The sequence below is a fragment of the Chanos chanos genome, chromosome 5 (genome assembly GCF_902362185.1).
Source record: "Chanos chanos chromosome 5, fChaCha1.1, whole genome shotgun sequence".
Taxonomy (NCBI): Eukaryota; Metazoa; Chordata; class Actinopteri; order Gonorynchiformes; family Chanidae; genus Chanos; species Chanos chanos.
Genome location: NC_044499.1, coordinates 13,076,601 through 13,098,763, shown reverse-complemented (window position 1 = coordinate 13,098,763; position 22,163 = coordinate 13,076,601). Strand labels below are relative to the sequence as shown.

Here is a 22,163-nt window from a genome sequence, read left to right as displayed (position 1 = left end):
CTGGGAGAGCCTCAGGTTGTCATTGGCCTTCAGAAGCTCTGTGTGCTCAGCCAGATCTGAGATTGGGATGGGGGGGTGACTCATCATACCTGCAGGGGGGTGGGGAGTGTGGGGGAGAGCAAAGGTCATATGAGAAAGAGCACGGAATTCAGCCTTGCAAACGAGTTGAAAAAGCCCAAAAAACAGCTTAATCACAAGAACATCTGTGTGTGTGTGTGTGTGTGTGTGTGTGTGTGTGTGTGTGTGTGTGTGCGTGCGCATGTGTGTGTGTTTGTGTGCGTGTGCGTGAGTGTGTGTGCATGAGAGAGATAGAGAGAAAGAGAGAGAGAGAGAGAGAGAGTGAGAGGGAGAGTATGTGTGTGTGTGTGTGTGTGTGTGTGTGAAGAACAGAGGGTGGAAAGGTGGTAGGTGGGCTGCTGGCGGAAGGCTGCAGAGCAGGTGTGATTCTACTTATGAATCATAAATGACTGCACCTCCTGAGAGGTGGCCATTTTGTTTCTGCCCTGAAGAGAGACGGAACGCAGAGAAGCATGGCAGTGATGGTGGAGAATTTCTGCTGAGTTTCACTAAAACCACACTGGCTTCTTCATGTGTTGTTCACTGCCAATACCGGTGTAATTCTGACTTCTTTTGTGTGAAACAGGCCATTTCATCGAGAAAAAAGGAAAAACCCAACTAAATGAATTCAAGCATTTAAAAATGAATGAACCTCGACATAAGACTGCAGCTGCGGGGTATCCATTATGTCCTGCTCTCATAGTGTGAGTAACAAAATGAACAACCAGTGACTAACTTTCCTTGAAGCAAGTGTTTATCCTTTTATGGTAGAAATATGTGTTTATGCAAAGTACCAATTAATGTTTACATGCAAATACTACAGGTAACAGTTTATTAAAACAGTAAGGCCCCACAAGTGAATGCAGTATCCTGCTGCATGCTTTGAATGCACTTGTTCTTCTTTCAGCCAGTGAAGGCCATGAGCTGACCTAGTGGGCCTTTCTTCACTTTCAAGGACGCGTTTGTTTAAGCCGGGCTGTTCCATCAACACATGTGCGGGGTCAGTGAGTGAGCAGCATACGTGCCTGGAGTCTGGAAGTTGATGCGTCTCATCTCAACAGGGTCCGTGGGATGGTGAGCTATCATCTCTGCATTGTTCAGCAAGCACTTAGTGCCTGGCTCTGAATCCTTCCTTTTGCTAATGAGTGAAACACATGCGCATATGCACACACACGCACACACGCGTACACACACACACATACACACACAATCATATTCTTAACGTGATAAAAAAATAATAATTTGTTCACAAAAACACATTCATAAACTGAACTTAAGATTGATTTTAAAATAAACAGTCATTACTAGGGAGGTCATATCCCTTTTCAATAGTGTTACAGTTATCCAGATGATTACAAAGAGGGCCATAACTGGAAATCCTACGCTTCAAATTACAGTTTTGAATGTCTGTGTTTTTTTTTATATCATTTCTTTCTAAAATTACTTAAATCTCCTGTTAGCAATTAAAACAGCGCAACTTTACCTGTCAGGTTTGCTGGTGTCCAAATGCAACGCAGGAGAGTTTAAATTAAAAATGAGGGTGAGAGGAAAGAGGAGGCAGACAGAAAGAGAGAGAGAAAGACAAAAATCAATATTTTGCATTTGTATGCACAGGCTACATGACACCTCCTGCAGATAACACTGTTCTTCATTGGGGACAGTTTAGCGTGGCGTCCCCTGAGGACTGAACTGTTCCGGGGCTAAGTAGACGGGGCCTGGGACATATCAGGCCCAAGGGCAGATTTATCTGTCGAATAGGCTCTGATATATCCTATTAAAGAAGCCAGAGTTACATCAAGGTCACATCGGCAATTTGGCAGAAAAGACCTTCTCTTTATGAGGCTGAGGCTATCCAAAATGGCTGCCAACTGAGGCACGACACGACAACAAGTCTCAGCACCAAAAGTAAGATGAATCGTTTGTATTCCTATAATGTAAACAAACAACAGCACACAAACCAGACAAATCAGAGGTGGTCCACCTCAGACTTTGTCTCACCTCATTGACTAAGTTTGGTCGGGTGAGAGGTATTGGAAAAGGTCACCTTAGACTTGTATTTTCTCTCTCACGAAAATAAAATAAAAGAAGAACCTTGCACTGTTACTGGAGCGCATGTTCCCTAAGGAAATTTCGGATTTTTAGATTTCTTATTTCTAACAGGTGTACTGAATCGCCTCTTTTATCCTTGTCCTTAGGCTTCTGTCCATGTCTATCCTTGGAAATCTCATCTCATTACTCAGATTTATAGCTTAGAATTGACTCCCTCTTTTTTTATTCCACTCACTTCTTGTACAGAAGAATGGCGATGACAATGCAGATGATGAAGACGACAGCCAGAACGGGACCGACAACCCATATGAGGCCGTCTCCTGCGTCCAGAGGTTGTGGGTCCGAGTCTGGGGCGATGACTGGTTCCGTGTAGGGGCTGGCCACAAACATCTTCTGAACACACAAACACACAGCGTGAAGCATAACTCTGAACGGCACACACTGAGGACCAGACCTGGGTAAGATGCATGTACGGACAAGAGTAAAGAGATGATTGAATGACACCTATATGTTTACGCCTACACTTACTGGCAACTTGAGGTATGAGGTACGCTGACCTTGTAGGTGTATAATTACAAACTGTCACCTGTCTGCTGTCATGCGCAGTTTATCAGCCGTCCTCTCCCCCGCTCATCAGTGGTCAGTGTTCAGTTCCTGACCACTGGACTGCTTTTGACTGGATATTATTTGGGTGGCAGCCCATTCTCAGTACAGTAGTGACACTGACATGGCAGTGGAATGGCGGTGGGTTTCACGCTGGTATGAGTGTATCAGACACAGCAGGACTGCTGGTTTTTATACATGCCAGTGACACTGCTGGGTTTAAAGTGGTCCACCACCCTAAAATAGCCAGTCATCAGCACTCCTGTAGTCAGAAACCGACTGCTAATGAAGGACTAGACAATGGCTGACACAAGTTGTGCATGGCAGCAGATGGGCCATAGTCTGTAATTGTACACCAGTAAGGTGTTCCTAGAGGGTGGATGTTTCCAATTAAGCGGCCAATGAGTGTATATTCTGTTCTACAGAACGAGACACTGCATTTATATACCTTGTACCATGAATAAAAACTCTGTCCTGACCATAAGATGCGGTAAAACAAACATGTACACAAACACCCCAAGGAACGAACAGACAATAACTATAAAACCTCTTTTTGCAATAAACACATATTACACTCTAACATGGTTTCACACTGAGAACATTAAGCTGTTACCATTAGCATTCAATCCCTGGCCTTCATTTCTGTAAAATGCCGAAGCCTTACCCCAGTGGTGGAGTTGAGCTCAGCCAGGATGAAGAAGACATATTCCTGGCCGGCTTCCAGGGCACGGTTCTCAAAGCCCCCGTAGTCCAACTGGTCCCCGAGTGTGAAGAAGGCCGGCAGGGTTGCGACTGTGAAGCGGGCAGTGATATATGCCCTCCGCAGGTCGACCTGTCGCTGCCTTGGGTCACGTTGCTTCTGACTGATGTCCTTTAACAGCTGAAACAGGAACAGAGATCATTACAACTTTGTCATATGCTAACCATTATTAACATTGGTATTTTATTAAGGTGAGTGTTCATATTTGTGCAGTACTGTATCATTTAGATCTGGGAAGGGAAGAAGGGATATAAACATAGATAGATAGATAGATAGATAGATAGATAGAGAGAGAGAGAGAGAGAGAGAGAGAGAGAGAGAGAGAGAGAGAGAGAGAGAGAGAGCGAGCGAGCGCTGCATTTCTCTGTAGCATAGGACTCAAATGTCCTCTGTAAAGACAGAGCTGCAGTTTAAGACACACTAAACTGTGTTTGACATACTGACAGTGTAGACTTTGATTTATGACCTGTGTTGCTTTGTTGCCTGTTTGTGTGATATAAATGTCACTCTTGCTACACTGCTGATGACGGTCAGTGTTGAACAACAGTCGGAGCCGGACCGGCCAAGCCAGCTCGCTTGGCTCAAATTGTGCGACCCCAGCAAATAAGCAGTGCTGAGCAGTCTTGTCAGTTAGATTCACATAAGCTTATCTGACAGAGTATGTCCATCCCCCCAACTCCAGTTTGAATACTAGCTCTAACATCACTGTACTGCCATTGGAAATTGACCAGACCTTCTTTAAGTATCCAAGTAAGTATCCAGACCTTCTTTAAGTATCCAAGTAATAACTGGTGCTCTGCTCACCTCCTCCAGGTCCATTTCATCAGGGCTCTTGAGATGTGGTATCACTCCCCTGGCTCTTTTCAAAGGAACCACCACCACATAGATGTTTCTAGAAGGACAGGAGAACAGCACAGCTCTTATTCTCATTAACCGGGCTTACAGCTGCGCAGCAGAACCGTTTAATGATTTCTCCTCTCACTAAAAGCTGAAAGAAGCTGTTGGTCTCACATAATGTCATGCTTTCTGACACACAAAAGATCAAAGACCCGATTGACAAGTCTTTGAATTACACCTGTAACTAGCATGTGTGCGATAGACAAGTATTTTTGTCCTGCTGAGATACTGCAGGTCTAGACTTCAAATGCGCTTTTGGGAGCTGATATGATATTCTTCCTTAGTCAAGTAAGGAGGAGCAGGAAACAGCTGGCAATACAAATTGACCGAGCTTTTAAATTATTTAAACCATAGGATAGAGAGAGAAAGATTGTGTGTCCGCGTGTGTGAGCATAAGCGTGTTCTTTATGAATAAATATGCTCCAAAGAATGTCCAAAAGGCCTCACATGTTGCCTTGATCAGACTACATGTGTAAGCATATATGTGTGTGTGTGTGTGTGTGTGTGTGTGTGTGTGTGTCCGTGTGCGTGGGTGTGTGTGAGTGTGTATTTCACACAATACCCATGTAATATGATACAGTATGTCTATGTGGATACTGCAGTGCTCGCTCACTTGATGGTGTGTGTGTCCAGTGGGGGCAGGATGATGGTAACAGTGGCCTCGGTCTCTCGACTGTGGTCCACCTCGGGACGGCGGATGGAGATTGGGGGCGAAGTCTTAGCATGGATGCGGTGGCGTAGTCCGCCCATGTTACCTTCCGGACTGGTGATCTTAAAGTCGTAGCTGGTGTCCGGCTGCAGGTTAGGAATGACTGCCTTTCTCAGCCTGGCATCCACCTCCATCTTCTGACGATTATACTCCACCTAAACATGAACGCATACTTGTACATCTGATCTGCTTGTATAAAGCTTTACATTCTGATAATGCTGAAAAGATGATGCTGTTTAATTGAAGATTAATCTTTAAATCAACTTAAAAGAAGGAATATAATTAAATAGCATTATGTTTACAAATTAGTCGTATAAAACGTAGTTATGGTTATATAACTCGATGAACATTTAACGAAACCTAACCTTATTTCATACACATTGCTTAAATGTCCTGACTGGTCAAACATGCCAATCTCTTGTCTAACGTCCAGTGCTGTTTTTATGACTCACAATGAAACGATAGGGGGAGCTGCTCTCTGGAAACTCCCATGTCAGTAGGACACTCGTTTTGGTCGCGAGATTCACTGAAAAATTCCTTGGCACATCTGTCAGAACAAACAAACCAAACAAAAATTGGAATTAAGGCAAACCAAACAAAGCCCCCGACTCAGTTCCAAAAGGCAGCAAGTATGAGTTTGGCTGTGAAGAGAAAGGCGGGAGATTTAGAGCAAAGCGGAGTCCAACTGTTCCTCAGACCATGCCTGCAGCACTGGGGACTGGCGGCTGCTGTGAAGGGAATTCTGGGATACAGAAGGTGAAAGCATGGTCGGTAACAGCTGACTGAACATCCAGGAACACTACATATGCTGTAGCGGCTATCCCAGAGAGATCCGACCTAGATTTCTTCTCATTTATTACGAAGGTTATGATTTGAGTTTGAAGGAGGACACATTAACAAAACGGACAAAATCAACACAGACAACCACAGATGGTGTGTGTCAATGAAAAATGATAAATCTCAGCGTGCCACGCAACATCCTGGAGGAGACAGTGAGGGAGATCTGGGGTGAACGAAATCAAATCAATCAATGAAAGGATATATGAAAGGAAAAGAGGATCCAGAAACCAACCTTAGGACACTTACCATGAGATTCCACCAGATGCAGCCAAGACTTTCACTCATTGTTTGTTACTTACCTCAGTAAAAAAACAAAACAAAACCTGAGGTAGTGACTGTCGTCAGTGACTGTTAGCCGCGTGCATTACATGTATGTGTGTGTCACACAGTAAAGTGTCCCCCCCACCATGTCATTCGTGTTTTTCCCTTTGTGGTTGGGAGGGGATGGTGAGGGGGGGTGGTGGTAGTGGTGCCTGGGGGAGGGATTCTCTTGCTTCCATTTTCTCATCCCGACAACAGGAAACCCTCAATCCCTACCTGTGTCGAATGCCAGGGTGCGATATTGGACCTGTGGACTGTATGGGCCGGGCCCAGCGCTGGTGTGCGCACAGATCTTCACATCGTACTCCTGGTTTGGGTTGAGTCCGTGGATGGTGTAGCCAGACTCTGTGGCGGGCAGGGTGAGCTGGCGCGGGGGGAGGGCGCTACCTGTCTCGCTGTATGCGAGCGTGTACTCTGTGATGACAGAGTTGTGATTGGAGGGCTCGGGAAATTGCCACGAGAACTGCAAAGAGCAGCAGGTGGCATTGAAACTCCGAGAAAGAACTGGGGAGATTTTAGGAGGGAGCTCAGGGATGCTTAGCTCCTGTTGGGACTCTTCCCCGTAGCCAGAAAAGCCTTTTGCTGATAGGGTAAACACATAGGTGGCCCCTGGGAGCAGATTATCTACGAGATACTGTATCTCTTTAGGCTCCAGCTCCAGAGACAGTAATGGGGTGTCGTTTTTAAGTCCGTATTGCAGCTGGAACCCAAGTATCTCCTCCACAGAGCCAGAGGGCTGCCTGAGATCCCAGCTCACTAAAGCAGATGTCTCCTCCACCAGCCGAACAGACAGGGAGGGAGGACCAGGGACTGCGCATCACATTGGAGAAAGAAAAAGACAGCATTGTTCAAGTAAACAGAAAGGTTTTTCTGTCTTTTCTTCCGACTACAACTAGATTGTGATTAATTATGGTTTTCCATCGCTAAGACAAAGATCTATCTGGGGAAAACCGTGAAGAAAATAGAAAGATGAATCTTTTAATTTGATTAAATTAAGGCAGAAATAAGGGTTAGAAAAACTATAAATATTTTAAATAGGACCCCATGGTGGAAAAAAAAAGAAGATACGTATTGCTAATTAGCATGCAAAGAATACTGTGACCCTAAATCTCACAACCATTCCAGCATGGCTTTTAATCTGATTAACTACCGCTATTTAATAGTAACACCTGAGTTCTTAATAGTCCCTCTAATTGTAACACTAACAAAGTGTTGTCTTTGGTACGTACATGCCCCAGTAGTCTGCACCACTTTTGACCTACTGCGAACTCCATCCCCTTTAATGGTGTAGGCTGCTACAGTGATAGAGTAGGTGCTCTCCGGTTGGAGGTCGCCAATAATCATCTCCTGCAGATAATAAACAAAACATTTCATAATGGAATTCAGGAAAAGAGCAAAGTTGACTGATGTGATTTAAACACTCAGAAAATGAGCTTTTCCAGAATTTAGACTAATATATGTACATATATTTTAGAAGATGCTAAAGTATTATACAGTATTATATTATATTTCATAATATTGTGGAAATGTGTGTAAATTGATGTAATGTGAGAGACAGTTGCTTTTTACTGAGTATACACTGTAGACTAACATACCACTTCTCTCGTGTTGTGAAATTTGCATTGAAACCACTCTCCACTTGCAACAGAACAACATTAACACAAACCAAGAAAGCATTTTTTTTTTTACCCCAAATGTCTCTCCCTCTAAAGCTCTCTTTTTTTCTCTCTCTCTTCTTTCTGCCCCTGTGTCCTTATATCTAGCACAACATCGATGCTTCTTACTGTGGATCTCAAGCCGCCCATGAATAAAGAGTGGCTAGGGAGAATTTTTTTTTTTTTTTCCTGTACTATCAGTATCCGAGAGAACTGAATCTGACACCTGACTTCATCATTACAGCCCGTGTAAGAAGCACAGTAGACAGTGCAGTCAGGCCTTTCACATTCTTTTTGCGCTAATGAACTTCGGCAAGTGGAGATTCTGCAGTTGAAACTGCTTGCTCATGATATCTGGATGTGCTGTGAGATGGCAGAAGCATTGCTATGAGAGGCACTTGGGCTTCATGAAGAGATTTCATAACCAGGTTTATGCAACACTCCGTGAAGCTAAGTTTACTTCTATTCTGCCTGCTGTACTCACATATTCCGCAGCATCATCCGTTTCCCACTAACACCCCGTGAGCAGGAAGACAGAGGAGAGAGAAAAAAAAAGAGAGAGAGAGAGAGAGAGAGCAAGGAGCGGGAGTGTGAGAAGAATGAGTCAAGAACAGGGGGAGCGTGGGAGGCAGGAAGAGAGAGAGAGAGAGAGAGAGAGAGAAAAGACAGAAAGAAAAATCTCATAAAATGGAAAAATGGACAGCCTGACAGAAAAAGAAAAAAAAAACAAAAAACACAAAGACCAACAAACAGCTAAGCTCATTCAATGGATCTTCAAATCAGTTTGTCAGTAGAGACTGTCCTTCACGGTTTTTTTTTTTTTTTCAATGGCTTTCAAAATGATCAACTATTTCTCTTCAAAATTAGCTCCTCCAAAGGTGTACGTCTAAAAAGGGGATAGGGGGCTTGGGGGCTTGGGGGGGGGGGGGGGGGGGGGTTGGGGGGGGGGGGTTGGGGAAAGCTGGGGTCCTGCTCTTTTATTGGGTGACATTATCTAAATGCCCTAGGCTCACATGGACAGAAACAGTAGGGGAGAGGTCAGTTCCAGCAGGACTTTGAGTGAGGCTGTGACTTCACCTGGGAGTCATCCAGCATGATGTCTTTGATTCGGGGCAGCCCGTGCAATTCTCCATTCTCCACCCGGGCATAGTGAATCTGGTAACCACGGATCTGACCATGCTGTTGCCCTGGCAACACTGAGTGCCAAGTAACTCTGATGGCTGTGGAGTTGAGAGCTTGGACCTTCACTTGGTCAGGAGGCGCTCCTGGCACTGCGGGATATAAACACACCTGAGCTTGATTAGGCTGTACTTGCAACAGCAAGTACACACTGAACAGAGCTGTAAATATAGTCCTAGCCTCTATAGTCTCTAGTCCTCTCAGAGTGAATGGAGTGCAATGCTAGACTCAACAAACTATTTCTGTAATATTAGGTTATGATGAGGCTATTTCTGGAGAGAGAAACAATCCTAGTGGAAAAACCTGCAAACCTACAGCATATTGTTTTTACAGATCAGTCTTCACAAAAACACAAGAGAAACAGGGAAAACTAAATTCTCGTTGCTAGTGTCTCAGAAGCTTTTTTACACAGACTCAAATTGTATTTTTCTGCTGTTCAAATGACCAGCTAAAATCTCCCTGTAGTTACTGTTCTGTTAAACTGTCAGGATTTGTAAGGTGTTTAAGAGTGTGTGCGCTCATGATATCCTAAATACAGGGTTTAGTGTTGTATATCGATTCCGATGCTTAAAAAACAGCGGTGTAAAAAGCGAATATTCTGGTGTTATTTCAGGTTAAGAAATAAGGGTCTGCGGGTCTAATGAAAAAAAAAAGACCATTATGTAAGAGAGTCAGTAAAACACAAACATGACTGTCACTCCCTTGACTCCACTTCTGTTTTCTTTGTTTGTTTTTTTTTTCCTTTTCTTTTTTTGGTTGGCAAATTAGACAGACCCATTGGGAAATTAATAAACATAGCAAACATCAACTAGAAAACATTGATAGATTTTCCTCTACACCATTCTAATAAGATCTCTAAAAGTCATCCTGATCGTAAAATCAATGAACAGAGCCTTGTGTTGACCAGTGGTGATTAACTGGCATACACTTGAATACTGATTTAAATATAAGGTGCACTTAACTGGTACAGTGCCTCTTACCGTCCTCATCTGTCCGGCACTCCAGACCCGGACTCTCCGGGCCGACCCCGTTTGAGGTAAACGCAGCCACAGAGACTTGATAGCGGCTCCATTTCCCCAGTTCCTGCAGTAAGGCCTGTCCCAAATCATGCTCTACACGGCGCATCTCTAATGGTCCCTCTATGAGTCCATTGTCACCAACGGCCTGGTAATGTAACTCATATCCAGTCACATCTCCGTTCTGGCTCTCTTCTGGTGGAGGTCTCCAACTTACCAGCAATGATGTGGAACTGGGACTACTGCACTGCACCTCACGCGGAGCGGCTGACGGCTCTGCGCGGGCAGACAGAGATCACGGGAGGTACGGGCACAGAGGGTCAAAAGGTAAAAAACGAAAAAGAAGAAAGAAAAAGTTGGGAGAAGTCAAATAAAGAACGAAATCTAAAAAAAAAAAAGAAAAAGAAAAAAACGAAAGAAAACAAAAACCCAAAATGAATGCAACTATAAAACATATAGAAATAAATCAATTGAAGGTACTAATAAAAACAAATAAATAAATAAAGTTAACCAAAATGAATCATGGCACCACATGATATGACTGATACTGATGGTGATGGTGATGACAGAAAATAAGCTATTATCATACGATAACTATTTTCTCCTTTTGAACAACTCGGTTTCACAGTATTGTGTTCACAGAGAGACAGGGATGACAGAAGAGTATTGAACCACAATGGACAACCCAATTAAGGGAAAAGCGAGTGTGAAATGGAGAGCTGTCACCTGTTCCATCTAGTGCATGTCTGCACAAATAGAGATTGATGGATAGGGTACTAGAGTGGGTCTCAGGCTTCCTGTCCAGATGGTGACAGTAACGGTAGTCAAACCCAAGTGGTGAGACATTCTGAACTAGCAATATGCATTTAATTTAAATCGATCAACTCTTATTGAAGAGGGTGGTTGTACTTTGTACAAGGATTATGTGTTTCTCTGTACCATATGGTAGATATCACATTTAATTGGTTTTTTAGCCTTCTGGGTTTATTATTAGTTCATTAAAGGGTACATGATTGATTTTGTTTTGATTCAAGAAATGATCATCAAATGATTTATTGTCTTTCATTGGTGAAAAGCAACACGATATTCTCGGTGCTATGGCTGGAAAGTTATTCTATTAAGATGTTATTTCGACACCCTCACAGTAGCGCATGCCGCACACTGCAGGCTGTTCTGATTTTTATATCTTTGTGGAAGCTGCATCTCATATAAAAATTTTATTATAATGTGAATAGTTCACGTTCAATGAGATGCAGACACAAAAGCTGAAATAAAGCAAAATAAAGTTTTAGCTTAAAGGGTTTTGCAGTAAGAAAAGTAATGCACTAAAGCAATGAGAACAAAAGAAAACCATCAGCTCAACAGAAAATATAGATTTAATGACAACAGAAATGACCCAAAAGGAAATATGAGATAAAATCAAAAGCTCATAAACAATATAATGCAATAAAGGCGGACATAAAATAGCGGATTCTGTCTGGACTGATACATACCTGTCCATCCATCTCAGTGACATTTCAAAAAGACTTTCTGAGTTCAAACACACACTTCTCAATATCCCACCCTCCCTCAAACCTCAGAATTTTCCAGCAATAACGCTCTGCTCTATGCTGGGGAGCGCAATATTATGGCAATTTAATTTGCATGGCAGTGTGGTTAATATAAGGCTTTGGTCTCTGCGATTGAGTGTAATTGTGTGAAAGCGACAGAGTTGAGCGCTAGTCTGCCAGACGAATGGAACTGGGAGAGTTATTAAAAATAATAAGAAGTCCACACTGAGCCGTCTTAATCATCAATATTCCTGATAACGCCACCACTCTGAACTCCCTCTCTCAATTACATAAGCCAGCGACCAGTTCTGCCCACATGCCATGTCATGTAATGCAATAATTAAACCGACATGGAATAATTCAATTACTTTTATCAAATACGACAAGCCAAATTAAATAATGACAATGTGTAATTGCTTTCAAAAACTGTTATCTCTGGCCATGTCAAAGGAAACTGGCACTCTAATTAGCCTTAAGCTTTGCTTGGACTCATCCTGTGTGTCTGGGAGGGGAGGGGCTTTGGCTCGGGATATTCGGGAGGTTAGGACTCTATCTGTGGGCTTGTTGCTCTCAGCCGTCAATGTGTATAAGGCAGAAAACTAAAATCTTCTTTAATAACAAAAATGGATATAAAAAAAAAGGCTGACTGAATATAATCCCTCTTCACATTAGCACAAGATTTAAGAGTACTTCTTTAAAAAGGAAGTGAGAATTATTTTCCATGCTAATCATGCTTTCTGCTTAACGCAATAATAATTTTAAGTGCTCTTGTTAACGAGGAGGGCATTGTGCCTTCTTCCTCCTCAGCAGTTTAAAAAATAATAACGTAACTATGTATTGTTTAACATTACTAGAATTATACATTAATGTGATGAGCCAACCAGAGAGGATTAGTAAAGGATTGGCTCATGGCGAGCCTTCGAGCTCGAAACTTACTTTGGCACTTTATATGTGCAGATTAAATTGTCATGGCTTAAGGCTACACTTGTGATATGCAGTGAAACAAAGCCTGGCAATAGATAGTGAGTTCATGAACGGAAGTGTGAAATGAATTCACAAGTATGAAATGGGATTCTTATCTCTGACTGCCATATTCTTCTGTATGGTACCAAAGTATCTAAGTTTTGCACTCTACAAAGCGTGACACACTCTAAAAAGAAGAACAATGTAAGTGAAATTCTTTTCTTTCCTTCTAACCTATCTGAGAAGAAAGGGATTATGAAAACTTCCTATTTAACCAACAGACCAGCATTTGAACATATCTCTACATCTGTTCCTGAACTGCAAAAATCACAGGAAAAGACAATCGCTACGTTGTAATTCCTTTTCAACCGATGGAGAGTTTATCAAGCTTATTTTAACGAATATATCGATCCTATCAGTATAATGCTCTCAATAATGCACACATAACAAACAAAACAATCAATCAACACAGCATTCAGTTACAAGGCAGGCCCACGGCCATGTAACTGAATCAACATGCATCAATAAAGATTCACCACTGCATGCAGCATTCTGGCAACTTCAATTCCAGTCAGGAGACTGGACAGCATCAAAGTCTTATTTTTCTTTCATTTCTTAGGTGTTGTTTGCCAATTTGTCTCTGCTGAACCATTGCTGCTCATTAACTTTACCCCTTGTTAAGTAATGAGAACATGATGAAGCACATTACCTTTGGAATAAACCTAAGCTTCATAGATTAAAGTTTACCCCCCCCCCCCCAAAAAAACAAGAAAAAAATAAGACTGTCATTTGCTGTTCTTTCCTTGTCTCGCCAGTGTGATCAAAGTAAAGAAAATAGGCTTACTGTGAATAGGGTAACTGCCATACCAAGACCAGAGGTCACACTGCCATAGCAGTCGAATTGGCGACTGAAGCTTTTCATTGTAACTGGAACCAGACTGACTGCACTTACCTCTGACACATCCTTACAGTGTTGCTTTAAGTCATAATGCTTCATAGAGGGCAGCCTGGATGATTCATTTTATTCCTCTTTGACTCCTCAGTATGGCCTTGGCATACAGGCTTTCTTTACCCTAGTACTTTAGCATGGTGGAAGAAAGAGTGTGCCATGTGCAAAGCAAATCTAGCTATGTTACGTCAAGCCATTCAGTGAACAGTGTCCTTTATTTTGCTTGTTTAAAGCGAAAGAAAAAAAAACTGTGAGAGAGAGATATTTAAAAAAAAAAAAAAACTGGGGAAAAAAAAAGAACACTCCATCCAAGTTGTTGGTGGCTTTCCTTGGCTGTGCTGAGAAGTAATATAAAAACACAGAGGCATTTCACATCACACAGAAATGGGTGAATTAACAAATGGTGCGGCGACTGGATTGATGAAAAGATGAATGGGTGGACACGAAAAGAACAATGGATGGACACACACACACAAAAAAAAACTGGGGAGATCCAGCATAATGTCAGCCATGTTGTGAAGAGATGACTTGAGCCTAGAGAACAGTGAGGCATGCAGTGACCCTCTCAGAGACGGTCAGCACACACACTCATCTACAAAGATCACTGATCAAAGAGAGACAACACACAAAGACCGACCCACACATCAGTGGAATTAATCCATAGCACAGTCTACAGACTCTTTTAATGGTCTCCTCCCTTCTCCTCCCCTCAATATCTATGACCTTGGAAAACCTTTATAACCGAAAGCAACACACAAGAACCCTCTATGTGCCATTTAGAAAAGAGTGATATTAAAGGGCAGGAGCAAAGGAAAGGAACTCATGTGAGAGTACTGAGATGGTGCCTATGGGTATGCTGACTTTCGGTCACTTGAGAACAGAATGGTTGGGGTTGGCATACTGGCTTGAGCGGTGCGTTGAGTGATTTCGTTGGTGAAAGCTCCAATGCCTTTCTTTGAGACGGCGGCCAGGGAGAAGGAATATTCCGTGTTCGCTCGAAGTCCCTCCACAACGTAAGACGACCTGGGACTGAAGGTTTTCTTTTCCTGTTTGTGTGAGAAATTATCAAAGAAAACGCAAAGAAAACATGACATGCAATTACAAGACTTTCAGAAGAATCCTGAGTGCAAGCCATAGTGCAAGGAATGGTGCACATATCAAGTTTCGGCTAAGATTAAAATACATTTTTCGCCAAGTCAGAGTTCTCTCTTAATGACAAAGGTTGAAAACATTAATCCCCAGACTACGTATAACTGTATGAGCAAGTGCACTAAGACACAAGGGATGACAGATTTTACCTCATTGCCCAACTTGACAGCTTTGTAGATGAGCTCATAGCTCTGAATGACCTCATTAGAATGGGCAGGTTCCCAGGTCAGCTCTATGCTTGTATCCGTCACTTTGCCGACTTGGAACTTTCCAGGCTGCCCAGGGACTGCAGAGCAGAGACAGCAGTTATTAAAACGCTGCAACCTTAATTAACCACTTTAATTTAGGCGCCGCCATTAATGAACTAACCACTGAGCTGATCATAAAGGAAAAAAAATATTGACAGGATTATTAAAAAAGTGAACATACATAAAGAATATACCAACAGTAAACCACAACATAAACGACCATTTTTAAGTAAAAAAAAAAAAAGAAACAGAACTTCTGAAAATATCTTAAGTACACTCTTATTACACATCTTCAACATCATAGTAAAAGTAATTTCTAAATAAAATTGATCAGTTTGCATGGTAGCAAATTCCAAGTTGCACACATCACAGACACCATCACTAACCTCCAGGCAGAACCTTTACATGGACCGGGTCAGAGAAAGGTCCATCTCCCACAGAGGTGAAGGCTAGCACACGGACAGTGTAGGTTTTGGACGGAACCAGCCTCTGGATGATGGCGATGACACTGTCCTGTACGTTGTGTATTTGCCAGAGGCTCATTGGCTGGGATGGGTCCATGGTGTAGTAGACGCGGTACCCCTTTATTTCGCCATTCGGCTCTTCTGGCTCTTCCCAGCGCACCATCATCGTGTTTTGAGAAATGATTCTAGCTTGGATGTTGCGTGGGGGACTGCCAGGGGCTTGCTCTCCAGTCTTAGCTTCCACTTTGTTACTGGGAGGTCCCTGACCAATGGTGTTGAAGGCAGACACACGGATCTCGTACTCAGTGTTTGGATACAGGCCACCGATACTGTATCGTGTCGTGGTAATGCCATCCACAGTTTCAAACTTACTATCTGGTGACTTGGCACGGTACTGGATAATGTAATATGAGACAGGGTCAGGGTTGCCTGAGTCCCATGTGATGGTGATACTAGTAGCTGTTGTCTCCGTGACGATAGGGGTTCCTGGAGCCCTGGGTAAAGCTTTGACAAAGGCAGATAACAAACAAATATTAAGACATTCATACAAGAAAGTCTAAAATCCAGGACAACACAATATATGCAAATCATAAGGTAAAACAAACCCTAGTGCTCTCAAGGCGACAAATGAGAAAAAGTAATATAGATTAATATTTTAGCCGTGGTTTATGATACCAGAGGATGATAAACTGAAGATCTACAGCCCAAACACGACATTCATACTGAGTCATCGAGAGAAGCCTCACATTTTACAATGACCTGGGCGACAGCCTCAATCATGCCCAGGCTGCTCATGGCAACGCAGGTGTAGTTGGCCGACTCACGGACGCTGTTCAGTTCCAGAACATTCCGGCCCACGGGCATTTCGTCCTCAGGAGTCAGGTCTTCCGAGTTGAGCATCCACTTCACATAGGGCATGGGCGAGCCAACTGCCACACAGGTGATGTTTACACTACCCCCGGGCATTATCTCGTGACTGGTGGGTAGAATCGTGAAGCGAGGGGGGACGCGTCGAACTGAGAGGACGGGAGAGAGTGGGGGAAAAAAAAGAGGTAACAAAAAGTATTGAATGAACATGGGGCCTTTTTATGGTAGTTTTGATTTATTTATTCAGCAAAACACAGGATGAAATAACGAACACAAAGAGTGAACGTAATTAAAGGAAAATCTAGCATGTTGCTAAATATGAATTAGCAAACGATGCACGATAAGATTCTAAATTCTGACTTATGATCGACTTCAGCTACTTCTTATTACTAGACTAACACGTGACAGTCTCTGTCTCCGGACAAATCTAATGATTATCTCCTCACAGAAATCCATCTAAGTTCCCCAGTTTTTCAGGAGAGATTTTCGCTGTGCAAAACAGTTAGGGCTATTTACACATCAAACATCAAATTTCCAGTCAGCACATGGGAAGCCGCCTTGGGGCTCCAATCAAGCTTCTGCTAAGGGATCATTGTAAAATATAACCCAGCTCCTCTATTAAGCAGAGAATTGGAGAAGTGCAGTAATGATGCATATATTGTAAACATCTCTGCTTGGAACAAGATTTGTTACATCCACAGATCACCGAATTCATATTACACTGAGACTGAACTCCCTCTGTACCTTCCAACCGCTGACTATAGTGAGAAACTTAAATGGGATTTCTGTGCCTTTAGGGTAGATTCATGAAGCCTTTTCAAGATCTGACATGGGTCCAATCAATAGGTGCATCTATCGATTCCACAGACTCCATGCAGAGGAGAAGTGGCTCCATTTAGGGTTTATTCATCTGTTCAGGATACAAGATAAAACTGAAGGTTACTGCATAGAGGGGTCTGACCTATGAGCTGCGTGCATGCCTGAACAACCGAGAACATATCAACAACAACAATAGATGAAGAATAGGAGCGGTTCTACTGGGAAATAACGGACCCACTTTGTTTCAAGTAGTATTAATCAAATTTGAAATAGTATTGAGCGATAGGTGCAATTATGAAGTAGACGTAAAGCACATATAAACATACATGACGGCAACACAAAACACCTCCTGGGCAGTGAGGCAGAACGCTCCCTGATGGATATTATTAAAACTCCTCTTTTCAATGAGCTTCACAAATGGCATCATACAATAACCAGGAAGAATAGTACAACACACACTGGAGGGAAAATGTAGCCACTTTACACTTTTCCTGACATATTTAGCTCAGAATGAATAAATAAATGAGTAGTGAAATTTATGCAAATCCCCTCAGTTGATGAGGGCGCTGCCAAACCTACATAGAGATGGAATGCAATGGAAGAGGAGAAAAGAGGTTCGGGTGCGAGGGGGAGGGTAGGGGTGGGGATGGGGATGGGGATGGGGGTGGGGGTGGGGGGGGGGCAGAACAAGGCACACTGTAGCATTGCAAGCCACAGTTCTGAACAGCTCCATGGTATTGTCAGGTATTGTCAGATTTGGAGGGAGAACTACACATACAGGATCAAAACACTCGGTAATCTTATACGTTAAGACGTCAGACAGAAATGCACGCACAAACAGACACTTATGGATGAGTGGAAAGAGGAGGGGAGGATGTGAAAACAGCCTGGCAGAGATAGTGAGTGAGAGAGACACAGAGAGAGAGACAGAGAGAGAGAGAGAAACACAGAGAGGGTGACAGAGAGAGAGAGCAAATCCATGAGCCAAGAACCATACATGGCTTGAAACTATATTAAATAAGTGGCTCTTTGTAGCCCTTTTACAAAGTAACAGTCACAACTGAACTAAAACATATAATCACACTATGCATATGTTATAGTCATGTTTGCACACTCACAACTGTGTATTGTGGGCCACTGTAAATATACAGGTAACAGTTTAGTTCTACTTTGTCATAACTCATAATAGGCATGAAACAACTGTTAACCAATGGCTAAATTTAAAAAATTTCAAATGTGGAACATATAACACTATATGCTTTGGTTACGAACATACAGAAAAATACAATGACTCTACACTGTTATATTCATCTCACACATTACTTCACATTTATAGTACATTTTACAGTGCCCAGAAATCCAGCAAAGAGTGTTGCAAATATCATAGCTTGGCAAAAAAAATCCCATTTGTGACCTACAGTGATCTCCCAGTTATGCAACAAGTGCACTGTTTTCGTGTAAATCTTGTTTTGTATCCACATGGAGAGAGACAGCAGTAACAGCTAAAGAGCTGCATTATGTAGTTCAAGCCATGGTTAATGGTTCTTGGGGAAAGAAATGGCTGGTGTAGATTCAGGTATCTAAAGAGAGCCATGTCTGTGAATCAGTGGCTTAGAGTCACTCGGTGTGCAGGATCAAGGTGTAAGCCCTATCCTTATTTAAGGGGAGAAAATCCACACTTAACACTACAACACATCTGCCTCAAAGACTATTCATTCTCTCCTCTCTCAAGGTCTAAAGGTTAGATTGATATTGCAATGAAGAGTTGCCTATTGTAAATGGAGCAATTAAAGAGTGGCATTCAAAAGAAAGATTTAAAGAGTCAGTGTGTGATATCTGTGTGAAACATATGATTCAGCATTAATGATTCAGCATTACATCTGGAAATTAAAGAACAATTTTTTTGGAACCATTTACCAAATATGTATATATAGTGGACTATTCAAACATTTCAAATAGAAATCCTGCATCAAATCATTCCACACATTTTAAAATGCATTGCTGGACTATGCCAGAGGACACCCAGAATTGGACACAAAATTCACAGTGAACAAATGTTAGATTTAACAGAATTTTACTAAGCTTTATACAAGTGTGTTATTCCTGACAAGAGCATGCAAAGGCGAGACTATAACCACCAAACATATAAAGACTGAGCAAAGACACAAACACTACAATCATGCAACAGTCACAACATGCAAATCTCAGCCTATTCATGCTTTTATTCACTCATTCAACATTTTGCTAACTGTTAACGCGTATTTAGAGCACAGTTCTTCAAGTCCTTTTTAATTGAGAGAAATGCCACTCTAGCTGTACTTATAGCGCATGTATGCAGCAGAAATTAAAAACGTTAGCATTCAGTTTCACAATAGGGTAGGCTGATAGTCATAGAGATGATCGAATAGCACTCACATGTTTGACTCACCAATCTTTAAGGCATGACGCTAAGCATTTTATCACAGACATAGCCTGAATCTGAAACACTGACTGGGTATTGTAACTCCTTAACTATTGTTTTAGAGCCTGACGCATAACGAGAGTAATAACTGTTTAATACAAACGCGACTCATTAATGTCCCCATGTGAAAACGACGTGCCATCATAATGGCCTCATCTTTAAAATGAAATATCGTGAGGTAAACCTGTTCTATATTTTGACAGCTTAGGAATGCTGAAATCTACAATTAAGCACAACAGAATCCTATAGTTTTATATCTCAGAAGCAGCCAAAGTATATGGCGCACGTATATCCCCGTGAAGGTCATAGAGACATTAAAATGATCCAGCGGGAGACTTGGCCTTAAATGACTCAGCATGAGTGCTGTAAAAAAACACATTAAAACAGACCTTCATAAATACCAGGCTGCTAGCTCCAGCGACGTGCTCTGATCCACCGGGCACGGTGGCGGCAGACACAGGGATATATTTTTCCAGACAACATGATTATCATTCAGAGTACGGCCAGTCTGGCTCTGTCTCAGGGTTTCATCTCAAACAACCATGGGGGAGACTTGTGTGTCGCTCAGACTGGTTACTGTTTGATCCCTCTCTCTATGACACAACTAGCAGAAACAGTTGGAGCAGTTTATTGCGATGACTGAGGAAAAAATAGGGCACTGTCTAATCACAAATGTTCCTTTTCTGACAAGCTAAAAAAAAAACAAACCCTGATATGAAGGATCCAAGAGTATGCCAAAACAAACAAGCAAAAAGAGAAGAAAGGCGGAACATCACACTTCGCTAACGTTCCCATCATGCTCCTGGATGAATAAACTGCTCTTGAATGAAAAGTTAATGGAGATCCCAAAAGAGACCCAGAAATAGTAGTGGAGAAACAGAGGGAAGGTGATCAGGGAGGGATCAAGTTCTACTCTTTGCTGGATTATGTTTATAATTAATTTTACAGCAAACTAATCCCCTTTGATTTGTGATAGTTTCAACCAAGCAGCACTCATGGTAATCCTGTTTTATAACACACAAAGGTGTGAATGAGAACACTTCACTGGCCAGTTACTTAAAACAGCCCCCACACTATCTACTTGTGTGTTGCAGGGTATGTCTCCGTATCGTTTAATCTCGCTGTAAATGAAATCTAGGAGAAAACATTTTACATGTAACAGATGTTATTTACTGGTGCAAAAAATGGGATTTTAGGTCAAATGTGACATTTGCTACTACATCTGGCTGCTAAACTGATAAGCTAATTTACACACAGTGTCTGATGGCTTAATTGGATGAAATGGATGGGCTTGACTTGACATATGGATGGTAAAAAAAAAAAATCCAGTTGTGTCCATGTGGTCACTTTTCATATTCACTTTAGAACCTAAAACAGAATTAAGCTGTGCAGATGCATCGATGGGCAACGCGAGATTTTTACACTGCACTGTCTGTAATAACGTGCCAGAAAAACCAACATCCATTCCGTGAGATGGGTCATTAAAAAAGGTGCTGTGCATTTGACAGCAATAAAGTCAACACCGGTTCTGATCTGAGTAGTTTTTACAACTGCACATTAAATGAAAAAAAGCAAAGCACAGCAATACACACGGACAAAAGCACATACAGACAGACTGGAAGCATATGCACACATGCCAAAATAAATAAATAAATAAATGAAATAATAAGGAACAATTAAAGGAAAATGTGTCAAGGACAGAACAAATCGTAAAAAAGCATGTGGAGGCAATCACTTAATTCTTGTTCAGGCATGCAAGCATTATTACATTCTTTCATCATGCATGAGGACCTTAATTTCCAATTGCTGGGTTTCCATAGCAACGCGTGCAGAGAGGCCTTCTGAATGGAGGTACGTAGGGTTTGCAAACAAGAACAGACCCCACAATGCAATGCATACTAACATCACCTAACAAGACCTTATTTGTTTTCCCTGCAGACCATCTATTTGACAAGCTTTCATTTTAGAATTACAATCTACAGGATTTGTAAACAACAACAAAGCTATTCTTCTAACTATTGTCTTTCTCTGTTCTTTCTGTGTTTTACTCTTTTTTTTTTTCTTTTTTTTTTTAAATGACGAGTAACTGAAAAAAAGAGTTGAAAAAGAAACAAAAAAACACACCAACCTTCTCGCAGCTCTGGGGGTGTAAGGGGGTTGATGCAGAACACAATGACATGAGGAGCAGAGAAAAAACGGGGAAACACAGAGAGAGTAAAAAAGGCCACCGCAAAGAATTTTAGCTGCCACATTTCCTCCATTTTTGTGAATCCCTTACCTTTCATTTGCTGTCGACAACCACACTGAATCAGTTTGTCTGTTTTGTTTTGTTTTGTTTTGTTTTGTTTTTTTGTTTGTTTGTTTGTATTTTTTTTTTATTCATTGTCTAGTGGCAGTAGGATGTATATATATATATATATAAACCCGAGTAACTTTCAGTTTGCTTTTAAAGACAGTTATTATCATGTTTTTGTTTTGTTTTGTTTTTTTCACCACCAAATGTGTGGTGGCCTTGCTCTACTCTGAAGAGAAATTCAAGATAAAACGAAAGAAATTAAAGCAAAAAGAGCAAACAAAGAAAACAACACACATGTCACAATGCAGAAA

General features: G+C 41.8%; 1 protein-coding gene across 1 annotated transcript in view; it reads right to left on the bottom strand.

Moving 5' to 3' along the window:
• Positions 1-22,163, bottom strand: part of ptprsb (protein tyrosine phosphatase receptor type Sb) — a 41,933-nt gene that overhangs the window by 5,920 nt on the left and 13,850 nt on the right. The window contains exons 7-25 of the mRNA XM_030774663.1: positions 21,685-21,696; positions 16,156-16,425; positions 15,332-15,913; positions 14,847-14,983; positions 14,450-14,594; positions 10,051-10,362; positions 8,969-9,162; positions 8,376-8,402; positions 7,466-7,583; positions 6,453-7,046; positions 5,528-5,622; positions 4,980-5,230; positions 4,274-4,361; positions 3,374-3,589; positions 2,342-2,499; positions 1,541-1,552; positions 1,047-1,195; positions 579-581; positions 1-89 (exon numbers count right to left, since the gene is read on the bottom strand). The exon at positions 1-89 is cut by the window's left edge and continues 9 nt beyond it. Coding sequence (XP_030630523.1) covers positions 1-89; positions 579-581; positions 1,047-1,195; positions 1,541-1,552; positions 2,342-2,499; positions 3,374-3,589; positions 4,274-4,361; positions 4,980-5,230; positions 5,528-5,622; positions 6,453-7,046; positions 7,466-7,583; positions 8,376-8,402; positions 8,969-9,162; positions 10,051-10,362; positions 14,450-14,594; positions 14,847-14,983; positions 15,332-15,913; positions 16,156-16,425; positions 21,685-21,696 — 3,452 coding nt within the window. The remainder of the gene's footprint in view (positions 90-578; positions 582-1,046; positions 1,196-1,540; positions 1,553-2,341; positions 2,500-3,373; positions 3,590-4,273; positions 4,362-4,979; positions 5,231-5,527; positions 5,623-6,452; positions 7,047-7,465; positions 7,584-8,375; positions 8,403-8,968; positions 9,163-10,050; positions 10,363-14,449; positions 14,595-14,846; positions 14,984-15,331; positions 15,914-16,155; positions 16,426-21,684; positions 21,697-22,163) is intronic.